This window comes from Dicentrarchus labrax, unplaced genomic scaffold (assembly GCF_905237075.1).
Source record: "Dicentrarchus labrax unplaced genomic scaffold, dlabrax2021, whole genome shotgun sequence".
Taxonomy (NCBI): domain Eukaryota; kingdom Metazoa; phylum Chordata; class Actinopteri; family Moronidae; genus Dicentrarchus; species Dicentrarchus labrax.
In genome coordinates this window covers 1,254,260-1,272,381 of record NW_026136718.1, presented here as the reverse complement: position 1 = coordinate 1,272,381, position 18,122 = coordinate 1,254,260, and the positions used below count along the sequence as shown (strand labels likewise).

General features: G+C 41.4%; 1 protein-coding gene across 1 annotated transcript; it reads left to right on the top strand.

The window, feature by feature from the left end:
- The first annotated feature begins 974 nt into the window (after positions 1 to 974).
- LOC127349732 (nardilysin) lies at positions 975 to 16,512 on the top strand. The gene is made up of 31 exons (XM_051375591.1): positions 975 to 1,064; positions 2,499 to 2,727; positions 2,971 to 3,235; positions 3,724 to 3,805; positions 4,193 to 4,346; positions 5,447 to 5,520; positions 5,654 to 5,749; positions 6,008 to 6,130; positions 6,238 to 6,295; positions 6,544 to 6,617; positions 6,854 to 6,923; positions 7,093 to 7,170; positions 7,293 to 7,413; positions 7,545 to 7,603; positions 8,264 to 8,318; positions 8,692 to 8,796; positions 8,986 to 9,109; positions 9,821 to 9,907; positions 10,018 to 10,137; positions 11,115 to 11,166; positions 11,259 to 11,409; positions 11,579 to 11,706; positions 12,192 to 12,354; positions 12,616 to 12,647; positions 12,997 to 13,135; positions 13,313 to 13,360; positions 13,796 to 13,848; positions 13,940 to 14,023; positions 14,111 to 14,318; positions 14,405 to 14,491; positions 14,976 to 16,512. Exons 2-31 carry the CDS (start codon positions 2,528 to 2,530, stop codon positions 15,195 to 15,197), a joined length of 3,312 nt encoding a protein of 1,103 aa, XP_051231551.1. The 5' UTR covers positions 975 to 1,064; positions 2,499 to 2,527; the 3' UTR covers positions 15,198 to 16,512.
- Positions 16,513 to 18,122: the final 1,610 nt, after the last annotated feature.

Below are 18,122 nucleotides of genomic sequence, written 5' to 3'. Positions count from 1 at the left end.
AGTGCTGTTATTATTGGATTGTTATTATTTTAATGTGAATGTTAAAAGTTATAGAAGTGTAATAAAAGTCATTATCTGTGAGATTACAGTAATTATTGCTGTTTACACTGATAACAACTGTATTTGGACAGTTTACCAATGCTTATACACTGATAAACAACATTTATTCAACTTCCATCATTATACAACATATCTGTCAGTTAACTAACTAATACATTAAAATTACACAACTAATACTGTTTTTGTGCTGTTAATTGTCACTTATTTGACATAATTTTATAAAATGTATTAACAGTATTAAACTTGAATTTAACCGTTTATTAAATAAACAGTAAATATCTGTGAAAACATTATAGATTTGCAATATTTATCTTAATCTCTTTTATGTGAAAAAAAAGAACATTTTCCTTAAATAAGTAGTAATTTTATGATTATTTACAGTAAGTTTTCACAGTATTTTACATTAGAAATTTAAATTCACCTGATATTTTGTCATTTTATCAACATTTCCTTATATTTAAAAAAAAATACAGATAAAAAATCTGATTTTGAAAACATTTCTTTTTATCCCTGTTAAAAATAAAAATAAAAAGTCGGAATATTTTTGTTATTACTTTTAAGTAAATATATATATGTGTGTGGTTTATGAGCACTATAGAGATTATTTATATTTAATATTTAATATTTATATTTATATTTATATTTATATTTATATTTAATATTTATATTTATATTTATATTTATATTTATATTTAATATTTATATTTAATATTTATATTTATATTTATATTTTATATTTAATATTTATATTTAATATATTTATTTTATATTTATATTTAATATTTATATTTAATATTTATATTTAATATTTATATTTAATATTTCAGTGTTTGTCAGTCAAACTTTTATTATCGACGTCACAGATTCGACCAATCAGACGGCCCGGTTGTCTGTGATTGATTCGCTCTCAGCCAATCAGAGGCTTTGTTTTGGCTAACCGCTATCTGCAGGCTAGGCGGCTGAAACTCCAAACTTCCACCAACATTAAGCTAGCTGAAACAAAGGTGAGCGGCTCCTTACACCGGAGAGCATCGAACCGAACCGCTGTGTCGTGTTTCAGACCTCAGGTGTAGCCGGCTAACTAACGCTCAAACTCAACGGCTCGTATTTTAGCCCCGTGTGGCTAAAACTAGCTTGTTTAACAGGCGGTGTTGTGTCGCCCTCAGCGGGATTACTGAAAGCTAATATACGGCTCACCCGGCCGGTGCTGCGGTTAAATGAACCGATTCTCCATCCGATTAAACGGCCAAACTCTCGGTAACTGTTCCGACGTTATTTCTGTCAATACTTTAATTTAGCTCCAGCAGTTAGCCTGCTAGCTTCCTTCCGCTTTCCGTTGCCGTTAAATTGACAGAATCTTAACGGCAGTTTCGGCTCGCTCATTATCCCGCTTAACGTTCCATTCACTTCTCTCGCGCGACGAGACGGTGCCGCCAGACTGCATCAATAAACTCACATAGTTTCACCTTTTCTTCTCGTATCGGCGAAATCATACGTGATGAAATTTATCTCGAGGTAGTTTCTGGCACAGGAGGTGATGTTCTTTCATTCGGCGGAGATTTAATCCAGCAGAATATCAGTGTACCGTGTAATAACAGCGGTCTCTCCCTGTCAGTATGCAGTAATAGGTGTTCGTGGTCTTAAGTATGTGGACACCTGACAGTGTCAACCATATGGGACATACTGAAACTGGCTGCTTCCTCTTTTGTGAACACTTTGCAGTATTTGATCCTGGCTGCAAGCTTTAAGGTTCCCAGCTGCTGATTATTACTGATTAATAGTCTGGAGTACACAGCTTATACAAACATCCTAATGTCAGCATGTACTGTACATAAAGCTGCACAATTAATCAAAATATTATCAATATTGCAACATGGTCACGTGCAATGTTCAAAATGCAGAAGCTGCAGTTTTTTGATGAAGGTAAAATGTGACAAACAGTTTAATAATGCAGTATTATAGCTTTAAAGATATTTTATATGTTCTGGGGAAGGTCAGATAGACACAGTTTGCTAAATAAAGTGATTATTATTTATATTTATAATTATATTGGATGGATCGAAGTGTGTGGAAATTGAATATGTGATGATAAATGAATGATTTCCACACTAATCAATAAAATATGTTTTTACTGTATAACGCAGCTCTTTACTGAATATCACGAATATCACTCTACACCAGACTCCATAGATAAAAACACTCATTTTACCTCCGAGAGCACAGGAGCCTTTTATTGATTAACGTGTTTTATGTTGTTATAAATAAGTTAAAACACCAAAGTCACACAATAGTAGTAGTGTTTTTGTCTCTGGAGTCTGGTGGAGAGTCAATCAAATCAATTATAAAATATATAGTAATAGTCTACCATTATTTATTTTTGTGTGTTGTTGCTTTTGGCCTCATAGTGTGTGTAACTACATCAACTCCTCCGTCTCTAGCCCTGTCCCCTCCAGACGACTCTGTTAAAATGCCTCAGACCAACAAATCGGCGAGTGGCAGCAGCGTGCCGGGACAGGTTTCCGCCCCGGACCAGGGTGAGCCGCCGCCACCGCCGCCACAGGACGTCAGGCCCCAGGTGGCTGCCGGAGACGGAGACGGAGGAATCGCTGCAGAAGACCAGGGCGACCCGGAGATCATCAAATCACCCAGTGACCCGAAGAAATACAGGTTGGGTGGGGGGAGAACAGCGTTTGGTCTCAGAGGAAGTCTTTTAAAATGTGGTTGTCTTTTCAACACAGATTAGCATATCTAAGAGCAGGAAAGGAGGAAGTAGAATTTATTGTAATGTTATGTAACAGAGTCTCCACAGCTGTAAAGTTAAGAGATCTCTCTGTCTGTCTCTCTCTCTGTCTGTCTCTCTCTGTCTCTGTCTCTCTCTCTCTCTCTGTGTCTCTCTCTCTCTCTCTGCAGATACATCGAGCTGAGTAACGGCCTGCGAGCGCTCCTCATCTCCGACTTCAGCGGGGCGGACGGGAAGGCGGAGGGCGAAGACGGAGAGGACAAGGGAGCGTCGGAGGAGCGGGAGGAAGAGCAGCAAGGCGAGGAAGAAGGTGACTCTGGTGAGGGGTCGGAGGAGGACGAGGAGGAAGACGAAGAGGAAGAGCAGGACAGCGACTTCGATGAGCTGGACGAGGATAACGCTGGGAAGAAGAAGAGAGGGAGCTCAGAGAAGCAGGTCAGTGTTTCTGTCCTCAAACTAACAACTTTAGTCTAAAGTGTTCAGAGTGGCATAAATTAGCATTAATAATCATTCTGTACACAACACAACAACACAACAACAGTCTAAGATGCTGCAGTACATGTGCAGGTTAGTGTTTACTCTCTGAATTCTCCAAATGAAGAGATTCATAAAATAATAATAATTGTAACAGAAGAATGAGAAATATCAGACTTTGAATACAAACAATACTTCTTCTTCTTCGAGTGTCACTGAGCAGCATCAGACAGCTGAGTGTCGGGTTGTCGTCACCGTTAACCGCCACCATCAGTCAAAGCTGACCAGTCGCACTTCCTGTCGTCTCTCTTCGTGCCGCCGGAGCCCCACGGTGACCACAACCCTGTCACACACCGGTCAGGTCTCACGAGTGGATTCGAGTGCACATCTCTAAAGTGTGTGTTTGTTTGTTTGTGTGTTTGTTTGTTTGTGTGTTTGTTTGTTTCCAGGCAGCAGCTGCTCTGTGCATCAGTGTCGGGAGCTTCAGCGATCCAGACGACCTGCCCGGCCTCGCCCACTTCCTGGAGCACAGTGAGTCCGACAGGAGAGAGCCGGTTCTACCTTCATCATACACTCATCACTTTACATCCTTATAACAATACAGAGTCTATAAGCAGCAAGACAAAAGCTACATTCAAAACCAGAGTCATAGTAATAAACTGCAGGAGTGAAAAATATCTTGTTCAAATGAACCTAATCGGCATTTAGTTTGTTCCACAGTCTCACCAAAAGAGAGACATAACTGTAAACGTCCAGAGAGGGAAAGGTAAACAAATAAATAAAGCAGGTTGTGTACATGCTGCAGTGACACATTGGGATATTCAAGAGAAGCAAATTAAAATAATAGATTGAGTTCAATATATCAACCAAGCCTTAGTCTCTTCTCCTGATGTCTTTTTCCTTCTCTCTGATGTTCAGTGGTGTTCATGGGCAGTGAGAAATACCCGGCGGAGAACGGCTTCGACGCCTTCCTGAAGAAACACGGCGGAAGCGACAACGCCTCCACCGACTGCGAGAGGACCATCTTCCAGTTCGACGTTCAGAGGAAATATTTCAGAGAGGCACTCGACAGGTGAGGCTGGCTTCAAAACCCGCCCTGTTCCCTTCAGCAGGGAGACGCCCAACCATGATTCCTTGTTTTCTTGTCCTGAGACTGTGGCTGCGTGAACCACAGGTCAGTACGCAGGGGTTTCCTGTCAGAACATGAGGTTTTCGGGCGTCCCCCCTGTCATGAAGGCCAGTATCCTGTGTGTGTTGATGGCAGCTCTTTGAGGGCCATCTGGCTCTCTGATGGGAGGTCAACCGGTTCATTAAAGATCACCGCGAGCACTCAACAGGCCGACTGACGTAGCGGCAGTCAGAGGACTGGAAACGAGGAGACGCCTGCAGTTTGTTCTGCAGTGACATCTGCCAAAAGGTTCCCTCTGCGGGAGGAAACGTGAAGCTAACGAGGTCGTTCCTTTACAGCAGGACTGCGACTAATGAATGTTTTACTCATCTTTTAAACAATTCACCACGTATCTTTTGTAAACGCTAACACGTCCTCGTCCACAATGACGGAGCGCCAGCATAACTGACATCTTGTACACAGAAATTTATATAATTGAATTAAATGTTTGTGCATTCGTACCTGTAAAGATAAGCAGCAAATGTTTGTGGACACATTGTTTCTACCACAAAATCACCAGACTCCCTCAAAGAATCTCAACATTTTGGGAATTATTGAGTGAAGAGAAACTTTTTTTAACGTTGTGAATCTACGACAAATTCTTTACTTTTTTGGACCTTCTTGTAAATTTGGCAAACATTATACATTATTTCATTTATTCCTTTGTGTGAAAAACATGTTTGTCCCAGCGTGTTGGCTGGAGCCGGGCAGCTGAGACACTCTACTACACTTTTACTTTCTCTGGCATTAACGCTGTGAACACAGTCGAGACAATAGAAGAGTGTGTCCTGCTCTTAAAATCCCACAATGCACCACAGAGCGTCTCTCCTGCAGGGCTGCTGACAGTAATAATGGACAGTGAGATCCGGGTGGTCACTGGAGACACATTCTGTAACAATCAGATAAAAGCAGCAAAACTGGAACCAGGGAACGTTTCATTATAAATGTTCTACTGTACCCTCGTTGTGCTGTTTACAGTTTGTAACTGTGTGTTTGTGTTCCAGGTGGGCTCAGTTCTTCATCTGTCCGCTGATGATAGAGGACGCCATCGACAGGGAGGTGGAGGCTGTGGACAGCGGTGAGTTCGATACCTCTGTGTATCGCTGTTTCTCGGCAGCCACCAGACTCCTTTCACTAAAACAGTGATTTTATATCGTGATCTGAACTAACCAGCAGACTTTTAATAGTTGTTTCTCTCGTTTCCTGTACAGAGTACCAGTTAGCGAGGCCGTCTGACTCACACCGGAAGGAGATGCTGTTTGGGAGTCTGGCTAAACCAGGACACCCTATGGGCAAATTCTGCTGGGGTACGAACAACACACACACACACACACACACACACACACACACACACACACACACACACACACACACACACACAGGCTAGAGGTTGGTTGTGGTGTCTAACTTTGGACTTCTGAGGTAAACAACATTTACAGGCCACAAAAAAAGAAGAACACAAGGTTTTTCCAGTGACGTAATCTGTGATACATGTTTCATTGTAAATGTTTTTGATGGACCTGGAAAGGGACGATGTCTTCATGGTGTCACTGTGCTCCCGTCAGGTAACGCTCAGACATTAAAGCACGAGCCCAGAGAGAAACAGATCAACACCTACCAGCGGCTCAGACACTTCTGGAGGAGATATTACTCCGCTCATTACATGACGCTCGCCGTTCAGTCCAAAGGTACTCGCACGGAGACAATCGCAACACGGCCGCCTTCTCTTTACAAAGCAGCTTCACAGCTACCGTTAGCATGCTAGGCTAACCTATGTGTCTTTGTTGTTGTTTAGAGACTCTGGACACTCTGGAGCAGTGGGTGAGAGAGATCTTCATCAAAGTCCCCAACAAGTAAGTCACACAAACATAACAAGAAACTGCAGTTCAGAACATCGTTCAGTCACTGTTCCATAGTTAGACTGTAAAATGTCCCACTCAGTATCAACCTTAATAATAATATATAATAAATAATAATTACACTATCAGATCGGTCGCTCCTCTCTGGCTCGTCCCTGCTACAATTAATAAAGGAATAGATCAATAATGATAATCGCACAAAGGCTGATCAGGTGAACTAATGATTAATGTTTTGTGTGCAGCGGTGAACCTCGAGTCGACTTCTCCGACCTCCAGCAGCCGTTTGACACACCGGCCTTCAACAAACTCTACAGAGGTCAGATGCTGTCTGTACTGTACTCATATAACAATATATTTTAATATGAAATGTGTATTTAAATGTACATTTCTTATATTATTTACTTTCTGTGTTATTATCTGTTGCTCGTGTCGCTTTAACACCTCAACTGAACATTTCTGTTTTGCACGAATAAGGTTTAAATTATTATTATTATTATTATTATAATATTTTAAATTATTATTTTAACACTGATACATGAATATGTCTTTCAGTGGTTCCTGTGAGGAAGGTTCACGCTCTGACCATCAGCTGGGCCGTACCACCGCAGGGGAAACACTACAGGTGAGTCCGAAACAACTTTAAAACCCTCAAACAATCAAAGTGTTTACGGGTGCGCTCTCCCGCGCTGTCTCTAAATCCTGAATTCTGGACAATTTCAGGACAAAGTAGGAATTAAAACAAAGGGTGTGTGTGTGTGTGTGTGTGTGTGTGTGTGTGTTTATTTTATTAGAGTGAAGCCTCTTCATTACATCTCCTGGCTGATTGGACACGAAGGAACCGGCAGCATCCTGTCTCTGCTCAGGAAGAAGTGAGTTTATAGAGAGAAAGTTATAAACTGACAGTAAATACTGAATAATACTGAATAGTGTGTGTGTGTGTGTGTGTGTGTGTGGTGTGTGTGTGTGTGTGTGTGTGTGTGTGTGTGTTCAGGTGCTGGGCTCTGGCTCTGTTCGGAGGAAACAGTGAGACGGGTTTTGACCAGAACACCACCTACTCCATCTTCTCCATCTCCATCACCCTCACTGACCAGGGCTACCAGAACTTCTACGAGGTCCACACACACACACACACACACACACACACACACACACACACACACACACTCTGTAGCTTCACTCAGCTGTTTAAATAATAATAACTTCAGTGTCTGATAACTCACTCTGAGCATTATTCTCTGTGCAGGTCGTCCATTTTGTGTTCCAGTACCTGAAGATGCTCCAGACTCTGGGTCCCCAGCAGAGGTCAGACTTATATACATACATACATATATATATATATATATATGTATATGTATATGTATAGTCAGTTTGTTTTTGTTCATTTTACTTCATTTTAATTCATTATTGTTTCTGCTGGATGCACTAATTCCAGCCAGTCATCATGTTCCAGTTTTCACTAACTAAGTCTACCTGCTATATGAATATGTATTTTATGTATTTCCCGTCACTATTGTTAAGGCTAACTGCTCAGTCTGTGCTGGTGCACATTTACAACAGCAGGTGGCAGTGTTGTCCCATTTCACTGGATGTAACTTGAACTTTTAAACTGTTTTCATTTATTAATTCTATGAATAAAACGTCTACCATAAGACATTAGCTTAACATGTGTGTTTAAACTCCCCTGAAGGTCCAGTCTCTAGAGATATGGCTCAACGCTGGAAATAGAACCGTGGTTTCTCAATTTTCTGGTGGACCTGAAGTTACTTTAAAAATACAGTTTTTGATTATTTTTCCCCATATCGACTCTCTGGGAACATAACATTTTCTCCTTTAAGCAGTCAAATAACTCAGAAATCCAGTCACAACAGCCACATAGTACAGATATTCCTCCCTGTTTGAATCTGTTCTTCAGGGTCTCCGTTCCTTTATAAAGTTTTAAATGTAAAACTTCATTTTTTTCAGGATCTACGAAGAAATTCAGAAGATAGAAGCCAACGAGTTCCACTATCAGGAGCAGGTAGAGCACCGCCGACACCGAACACACCTTTAAATGAATGTGTTTACTCACTCGGCTCCGTCAGCAGGCGATTAACAATCAGGTGTTAATTAATCGGCTTCGTCTCTGCGACGATGCGACAGACAATTCATCAGCTGCGATCGTTAAAGCGGCAATAATTACGATGAGATGGATAAAATAATAGAGTTTGAATTAGATGAGACGAGCCCTCCGGATACAAACACACAACATGGGTTCTTTCCTGTCAATCAATAATAATGAACTGTGTCTCTGTTGTTTATTTTTATGAATTACTGAAGGTTATTGATAATTCTAATGTGTGTTTTAATGAAATATATGTGATTGATTAAACACGCCGTCTCTGGACTGACAGACGGATCCCATCGAGTTTGTGGAGAACATCTGTGAGAACATGCAGCTGTTTCCCAAAGACGACTTCCTGACCGGAGACCAGCTCATGTTTGAGTACGACCCGCAGGTAACCAGGACCACGAGACCCAGATCTGATCCAGAATCAGTCTGAGACCACAAGATCTCATTATATAGAGAATATAAATGTATTAGATATTGATAACAGGACTCACTGCTGGACTGTGACCTCCTGAGTCCACGAGATGTCATCAGTCTGTATGTCTGTCTGTCTGTCTGTCTGTCTGTCTGTCTCCAGGTGATCAGTGCTGCTCTGTCCCTGCTGACTCCCGACAGAGCGAACCTGTTGCTGCTGTCACCGGAGAACGAAGGTCACTGTCCCCTCAGAGAAAAATGGTTCGGTACCTGCTACAGCATGGAGGGTACGACACACACACACACACACACACACACACACACACACACACTGTGAGGTCTGACAGGCACGAGCCCCAAAAGGCCTCTAGGTGGCGTTGTGTTTAGTAAGTTCCTCTGTTTTTTTTTATAGTTCTGTTAATAGCCCATTTATCTTTTAGCAGCTTCGTGAAGATCCCCCCCCCCCAATATTTAATGTGTGTGATATACAGAGATGCTGTTCATGGACGAGGTCATTTATTTAAATTACCTTTAGTCACTTTGATGTTTCTGCTGGAAGTTACAGCAACTAGAGGCCAATAGGAAACGCAGCGTTACCTGAATAAAATGACAGATTTCTCTGAGTTTGAACATTGTTGGAAACATTTGGGATAATGTAAGAAGTCAACTACATATAGAACATAGAGCTAGAGTTCATACACTGTTTAATGATTATACATTATTGATTTAATTAACCACATATACAACATTGAGCCAGAGTTTAGTCATTTTAAAGAGGAAATGTTACAGGTTATAGCTTTAAGCTAATTTCCTGTGGGATACTTAGAATAATCATCACACATCTGCGTCATGTCATGTTAGTGGATGAAAGGAGGACGGTAAAACAGAATACCACCAACGGTAGACGCCACTGCCGACTACCTTTTTGCATTTCTCCGCGACAGTATTTAATATCAGATGTTACATAATGCTCTCACTAAGAGATTTTGTGTCATCAGACATCTCAGACGAGTGGGCTCAGCGCTGGACCGGAGACTTCGAACTCAACCCCGAACTCCACCTTCCTGCTGAGAACAAGTTCATCGGTCAGTACGAACACTGATGTTTTATCAGAAAGTAATAACCAGCAGCTGAAAACATGAATCAACACGGTCAGCTGTTTCATGATTGTTGTTTTTCTCCTTTCGTGATGCAGCGACGGACTTCGCCCTGAAAACAGCCGACTGTCCGGACTCAGAGTTTCCTGTCAGGGTCGTCAACACGGACCGAGGCTGTCTGTGGTACAAGAAGGACAACAAGTTCAAGATCCCCAAAGGTGAGTCCGCGGATCAGTTTTTAAATCTGCAACTAACAAACATGAATTATTCTCTCCGTTGTCTGTACAAACCTTTATTTACACAACATATATTCAAGTGATTCATGCTTTTATTTCATCCTGACTAGACTATCACAGCTATTACATCTGCATTGGCTACCAGTAACATTCAGAATAGATTTTTAGAGCACGAAAAGCACCCAGTTATGGTCCTGACCTTTAAACTCAGGAATGGATACTGCCACACCCCCTTTCTCTATATAAGGATATATGTTTCGATCAACCTTTATTTACATCGCACCTTTCAAACAAATCAAATGCAATGCAAAGTGCTTTACCAGCGAGACACAGATTGTCTAACAGAAGGATTTAGAGTCAAAACAACCAGAAAAACAGTTTATTAAACTATTAAAAGACAGCAATGAAAATAAAATGATGAAATACTACACAGTAAAGCTGAGCCTCATTAAACGGCTCTGTCTGGTGGGCAGTTTAAGTCATTGCTGTTCCTTAAGCTGTGTGTATGTGTGTGTGTGTGTCCTGAGTTGTGGTTTGAATGTTTAACTTGCTGTGAATTAGGATTCCTTCAGTGTTCATGGTTCAGGAGGTTTCTACCGGGAGCCCAATGATCCACAGAGGTCTCCTCCTCTCCAACACAAACAGACCCGCTGATTAAAACCACTAAACACACTGAATAAAGCAGTTCCACCTTAACAATCACTGCTTCTCCCACGCTGTTGGACAGACAAAGGACGTCCCGGAGGGGCTGCGAGCCGAGCTGCTGCTAACGTTAGCTCAGCTTGTTTCTCTGATAACTTAAGATCCAGACGTCTGATGACTAAAATCCTTCATCCGGTTCAAATCTAGAGTTAAAAAGCACCAAGATCAAAACAGTGGATGGTAACAATGTGGCTTCACACTGGATCAACAGTCAATGTATGACTTATTCAGTAACATGATAATTTTCTGTCTTTCAGCCTATATTCGTTTCAACCTGATCTCTCCAATGATTCAGAAGAGTCCTGAGAAGTAAGAAACCACTGACAGACTGTAAAACTCAATCAGCACTGATGAATTTATCTCCTCTCGTTGGGGTTTAACCGCCGTTCTTCCTCTTTCAGTCTGGTGCTGTTCGACATCTTCGTGAACATCTTGGCTCACAACCTGGCAGAGCCGGCCTACGAGGCCGACGTGGCTCAGCTGGAGTACAAGCTGGTTGCCGGAGAACACGGTCTGGTGATCCGACTCAAAGGCTTCAACCACAAACTGCCGGTGAGTCTGTGTTGAAACCATTGTTCTATAGGCTCTCTCTGAGTATAGTGTATATGTGTTGAGTCTTTAAAGTTTGATTCTAGACTTTGAAAGTAACAATTTCATTTAGTTTTCTTTGCAGAAATGAAGGAAATGTTGAGATAAAGGTCTCCTCCTTTGTATTTTCCAGCTGCTGTTGAAGCTGATCGTGGATCATCTGGCAGAGTTCAGCGCCGACCCGGGGGTTTTCACCATGTTCTCCGAGCAGCTGAAGAAGACCTACTTCAACATCCTCATCAAACCGGAGAGGCTCGGCAAGTACGTCTGACACACGCCGCAAACACGCTCATCACAATTTCCAATCAGAAATACCCCCAGAGAGGGTTGGCATCTGCCCAGTATTCAGATCCTTTAAGATAAGATAGATTTTATTGATCCCACACGGGGAAATAATAGATAAGAAAATACATTAAATCACTGGTTCACACCCTCTTCTATACGATTCTGTCAGTATTTACCCATTTTTTAAATAACAATTATATATCTAAGCAATCTATTTAATTTAGTTTCCTTCTTAAGTTTTCTTACACCCCTTAAAATGAAGAAGGCCTCACCACAGCCCATGAAGCTTTGGTGACTCTTAGTGGGGTCCTGACCCCAGGTTGGGAACCACTGCCTTAGATCACCAACGCTGTGGTGAAGGGACAACTACAAACATTTGGACTGTATTAAATTGGCTCACCTCTACATCATCTTTTTGAGTTGATTTTCGGCCCGTTTTCTGTCTGCTCCTCTCTGTGTAGGGACGTTCGTCTGTTGATCCTGGAGCACTGTCGCTGGTCGGTCATTCAGAAGTATCAGGCCGTCATGAAGGGTCTGACAGTCGACGACCTCCTGACCTTCGTCAGCGGGCTGAAGGCGGAGCTGTACACTGAGGGGCTGGTGCAGGGAAACTTCACCAGCACGGTGAGACTGTGTGATGTAGGAAACAGACCTAAAGATCAGAATCAGCTGTTTCCCCAAAAGACATAAAACATCTCCTCTCTAGATTTAGTTTAGTGTCTGAGGTTTAGTTTGTGCTGCTCACAGCTTTGAATGATGACACCTATTGGTTAGTTCGAACACAGTGACGTCTGAGGTTCATCCAGACTCAATGGGACCCTGTTCTTTTCAAAGTTGCTTTGCTGGTTAATTTTAAAATAAAAAGTACTTTGTTTCCTCCAACAGGAGTCCAAGGAGTTTCTGCAGTACTTCATTGAGTGAGTTTCCTGCTTCATTTCTTTATTTATAACCCTCTCATGTTTATGAAAGTTTATTTGGAAAGAAATTGATTGAAGGCTTGAAGTTAAACTGAATGACAATGCTTTTTAAAGAAGGTATTTTAACTGTTGACACCTTTTTTAACTGATTTTGCAAAAAGGAATGTTTCTGAAATGTGTTGCATTGATGTGAGATAGACTGGGTGGTAATATTTCAAATCTCAATCCATCTATTCATTTTAAGTTAGCTGAACGTTCGACAGAGGAATCATTCAGTCCTCCAGCAGCCAGATCCAGTTCAGACTGGTCTGTAAATGTGACCTTAATGGTGGCGTCTGTGTCCCTGCAGTAAGCTGCAGTTCCAGCCTCTGTCAGCAGAGGTCCCTGTGTTGTTCCGGGTGGTGGAGCTGCCTCAGAAACAACATCTCTGTAAAGTCAAATCTCTCAACAAAGGGGATGCCAACTCTGAAGTCACTGTCTACTACCAGGTAGGAAAACCATCAAATATATATATATATATATAAAACACAAGTACAATGAAGTACATTTTCCTCATTACACTTACATACCTTTACTTTCAATGCCGAACTTCTACTGAAGTAAATTATCTAAACTACTTCTTTCTTTTTATTCTTGTGTTTAAATCTGGGTTCTGTGTGTTGCAGTCGGGGCTGAAGAACCTCAGAGAACACGCTCTGATGGAGCTGATGGTGGTGAGTGTTGACATTTGAACATAAAGCAACAGTAGTCATGTTTCCATTAACACATTTTGAAGTATAGCGTTGGAAAACATTGCAAAATCTGAAAAAACTTGGGGGATCATTTGTATTTACTATGCGAGCCCAAAACAAACAGCTGGGATTTAATGTAAATAAACGGATACTGAAATAACTACATCATCATCATCACTTTGTTCCGTCTTTTTCTCCTGGTTTTCCGACTGGAGAATTGGCGCCACCTAGTGCTTATCTCAATGAACCAACTCCTTATAACCACGTAAAAGCAGTGGATGGAAACGAGCATTCAGTCACATTGTTTCTGTCAATTTACTCAAGATTTTTAACACATTTGGATGGAAAGACGTCTCCTGTAGTGGATGAGTCCTGCGTGTGATGATTTGTTAATTTGACGTCTGTTTGCGTCCACAGATGCACATGGAGGAGCCCTGCTTTGACTTCCTCAGGACGAAGGAGACACTGGGGTTAGTGTCAGTCATTACTCTGAGTGTACAGATGAGTTTAAAGCAGGTGGAAGGTATATAAACTGTCCATACATCGTCTCATTTAATCCAGGTACCAGGTGTACCCGACCTGCAGGAACACCTCAGGGGTGCTGGGATTCTCCGTCACTGTGGAAACACAGGCCACCAAGTTCAGGTGAGCTGACCTCTCTGCATTAGTTTCTGTGGAGCTCCAGATTTCTTCTCCTTTTTTTAACGGTCCTCGTCCCGTTCGTCCTCGCAGCACGGAGTTTGTTGAGGCGAAGATCGAGGAGTTCCTGGTCAGCTTCGGTGAGCGTTTGTCGAGTCTGAGCGAAGAGTCCTTTAGAACACAGGTGACGGCGCTCATCAAGCTGAAGGAGTGTGAGGACGCCCACCTGGGAGAGGAAGTGGACCGCAACTGGTTTGAGGTCGTCACACAGCAGTACGTCTTCAAGAGGCTCAACAAGGAGGTATTTACAGCACTGGTTCCCAGTTGTGTGCCATGATAACGAGACCTAGAGGATGTGGCTCTAACCTGTTGTGGTCTCTGCTGCAGATCGAGGCCCTGAAGCTCTTCACTCAGGAGGAGCTGGTCTCCTGGTTCCTGGAGCACAGAAACAACAGCAGGAAGCTCAGTGTACATGTGAGTGTGTTTGTGTTCACAGACCTCTTTCAAACTGTAGACACCTGAAATACTTCTGTTGCAGTCAGAAGTTTCTGTGTGCTTCATTATTATTCAATCAGTACAGAAACATGGTGACACAGCTTGAAGCAATGCAGTAGTTTTAACATCAAAAGCAGATTTTGCACATTTTCTAGCCTTTCAAGTTTTACTTCAATAGATGGGGCAGCAACAAACCATATTTTAGAACTTGAGTTGCTGATCTACTGCTTAAGTTCTGTTCTGTGAGGTGAAATTACTCTTTTTGTCAAAGGAGGAGAGAAGATAATAAACTTCATTTATACAGAACTTTTCAAAATAAAGTTACAAAGTGCAACTAAGGTCAAAAACACGATGAGGCAAAATAAAATCAAAATCAAGAAAATGATTTAGATCCAAGGAAGGAAATATTTGCCAACATAAGAAAAGCTGTAAAAGTCTTTAACATGTTTGTTTTCTGGGTCAGGTGGTCGGTTACGGTGTGGAGGAGAACGACCCCACGGAGCAGAGCGCCGCGTGCAGCACGGACAGCCCCGACAACCCTCCCTCCTCGGCCTACGGCGAAGTGAGCGAGCTAACCTTCCTGCCGATTTCCTCGCCGTTGCTCCAGGATGTCAAACTCATCTCCGACATCAGAGCATTCACCTCCTCCCTGCCCCTCCACCCCTACCACAAAATCCTCAGCTAGGTCACTGCGAACCCACGGAGACGCGCCCCCCCGCTGTCTATCTCTCTAATAAAGTAACCATGGCAACAGCTAGCATTGATGTTTGATCGAAGAGGACACTGTTAGGACGGACAGAAACTGAGGAACATTTCGTGTTTTAGTTATTTCGTTTTATGTGTGGTTGTAATAATGCTGCATTCACACCCTGTGGGACAAAAGTGTAACTCTGGGCCTGTATTTATAAAGCATCCCATAATCCCTCCTAGAAACCAGAAGAGAGTGCTGCAGGAATGAGTCCTAAAACCCAGAACTGAGTTAGCATTTCAGCTAACGAGGTCAATGGGGTTTTAGTTGGATGCCTGAAATAAGGTCTGTGGTTAACTCAAGCTTGAGAGTTTTAAAGTTTTGTTCTATGACATAAAATTCGCCAGTAAATACCTCATTTATTCATTTTGGAGCATTGATGTCTAAATGAGACTACGGAGGTTGTCGGGAGATTTATCTACTCTAGTCCACCTTTACCGCCTCGTTGTGTTTAGACTCGCGCTTAATTAAAACTACAAGCAGCAATGAACTTGATAAACGGTAAAAACAAAGCAGATACGTAACATATCATCATGACCATCTTAAGAGTCTTCTGACCACATTTCAGCTGGATCTGGTCAACCTACTCGTAGTAATGCATGAAAGAATGAAACCTTACATTTCCTGTTGCCTGCAGATATTCGTCGTAGTGATAGCGTCCCCCTCACATCACTACGACGAATATTTTGCAGGTAGATGTGCTCGAGGCTGTTTCTTGGCAAAAGATTGAATCTGCATTTTTTTTTAAAATGGTCAACTTCCTGTTTGGTTTGGGGAATGAGTCTTTGAGGCTTTTCTGCTGCTCTGGACATGATCTACGTAACGTACGGATTTTCATACATATCTGTTAAATGTGGCGCTGTTGAACCATTTTACCGCGCCCGTGCGAGGCCCATTTCACATTTGCCGCGAATTCAGCGTCATGTTTCATTTGAGTCATGTTTTGGAGCATGTTGTGACCAAAACCAAAAACATTGCTGCAAGTCTGCATCGTGTCGTAGTTCTTCAGGTTTATGTGGGCAATCTGAGTGAGGGGCTAAAATACAATAAAACATTTCAAGGATCATAGAGATCTTAATTCATTCCCAGGTCGTTTTTTGACTGGAAACTAGTCTCTACAGTCCGATACACCCGATCGTGGTTTAGTTAGTTTATAGCCGTTAACGTTAGCTTTTTACTTAAAAAAAAAAATCATAAGTGTTGTTAATATGTGGAGATTATCTTACTGAATAAAATGTGTAAGTATCATAAACCTTTGTTTATCACAGAGATTATTTTCTGCAATAATCCAAAATCCAATGGAACAATCCCATTGGTTGATGCTAACTTCAGGGTTGGACTACAAAAATACATCATACCTGCAGCTCTCTATGGGAAAGTGAATGTTTTAATGCAGATAATAGCTTCACACTAACCCTTTCTTATGTAGCGCAAATGTGTAGCTTACAGAATATATGCAAAAATATGAGGCCAGCATCGACCCGTGCTCAGACCTTATGACTGTTACCAAGAGAGAAGTTTGCAGTCGGCACCAAGTTTCCCGGCTTAGACAAGAAAAGAGCAATTTAAACGCAGGCGATATGGCTTTAAAATCATTTTAATCAAAAAGTAATCCAAGTTAATCTAAATCTAAGATTTAATCTTACTAAAACTTCTCATATGGGATATTATAATTATACATGTTCTGTGTAGATAAGTGGTTTGGGGTTTCTTTTACAGTTAGTATATTCCTCCATTATAACATCCTCTGTTTTAATTGCAATTTTATACAACACACAATTACTGTAGTTACACACATAAAACGGAAGAAAATAAACCTCCTGCACAAGCTGTAAGAGCAAGTTAAGAATTAATCGGGGCCCAGGCCCGAAGGCAAAAGAATATGTCAACACATTCAATCAATCAAGTCAATTTGTACAGATTTCTCTCTCACGTAGGATTTCTCAGCATTTACTCATTAGCTATAAGACGTTTACTCGAAAGGAACCTAAATATACAGGAATATTAAAATGTATACAGAAAAAACAAGTGGGCACCAAGAGTTACAATATTTTAGAGCTACCCCTAAATTTGTAAACCCCATAAACGCTCCATCTCCTGCTCCATTGAAGAGGAAGTATATTGACGCAGTTGGGACGGATCAGCTGCTCTAAGATGCTCGATAAATACGGGCCCTGACCACAAATAGCGTCTTTGATCTTCAGCTTAGAGTTTGCTGAGTATGAGGAATGTTTGTTGTTACTGTGAAAAAGCTGAAGCAACCAAAGTACAGAAAACTACAATCATGGCATCTTGACGGATTGAATTAAGTCTGACTGTTTCCTTGTTGCTTTTAACTGTGAAATGATTTGATTGATTATTCCCGGGTGAAGTGAATGCAGCGCGATGACTCAGGGCTCTGGTTTAAAAATAAAGTCTGTTAGGAACGTCAACAGGAAGGGCAGAACTATCACTTCAATGTCACATCAGCCAGTATCACTGAAAAAAACCCACTGCTATGTTTTTATTTATCAGGTATGAGTTTACTTACTGAAATCATGGAGGATGTATATGAGGAAGTAACTGTATAGACTAACTGTATCCGATGGCCAGTGATACACAACTGTGACGTGTTTGAACTCAGAATGTACTGCAGTAGTTTGTGGAGGCTGGACAGTGCCACCAAATTATTTTAATCAATGCAATTTGCATTTCAGCAACAATTAAAAATACTTTAACTACTTCATTAAATGTTTCAGTTACATTTTGTTTGTTCTGTCTTTAAATAATAATAAATCTTAAAAAAAAAGTTGTAATGTGTATACAATTACTATTATTTATTACAGACAGCAGATGAAACCAAAGCTCTGAAGCTTGTTTTAG

Bases quoted from the DNA above. Each gene is read 5' to 3' on its own strand.
- LOC127349732 (XM_051375591.1), top strand. From the start codon at position 2,528: ATGCCTCAGACCAACAAATCGGCGAGTGGCAGCAGCGTGCCGGGACAG. The intron at 7,414-7,544 runs GTCCACACACAC...TTCTCTGTGCAG, and splicing joins GCTACCAGAACTTCTACGAG to GTCGTCCATTTTGTGTTCCA. The intron at 12,355-12,615 runs GTGAGACTGTGT...TTCCTCCAACAG, and splicing joins AGGGAAACTTCACCAGCACG to GAGTCCAAGGAGTTTCTGCA.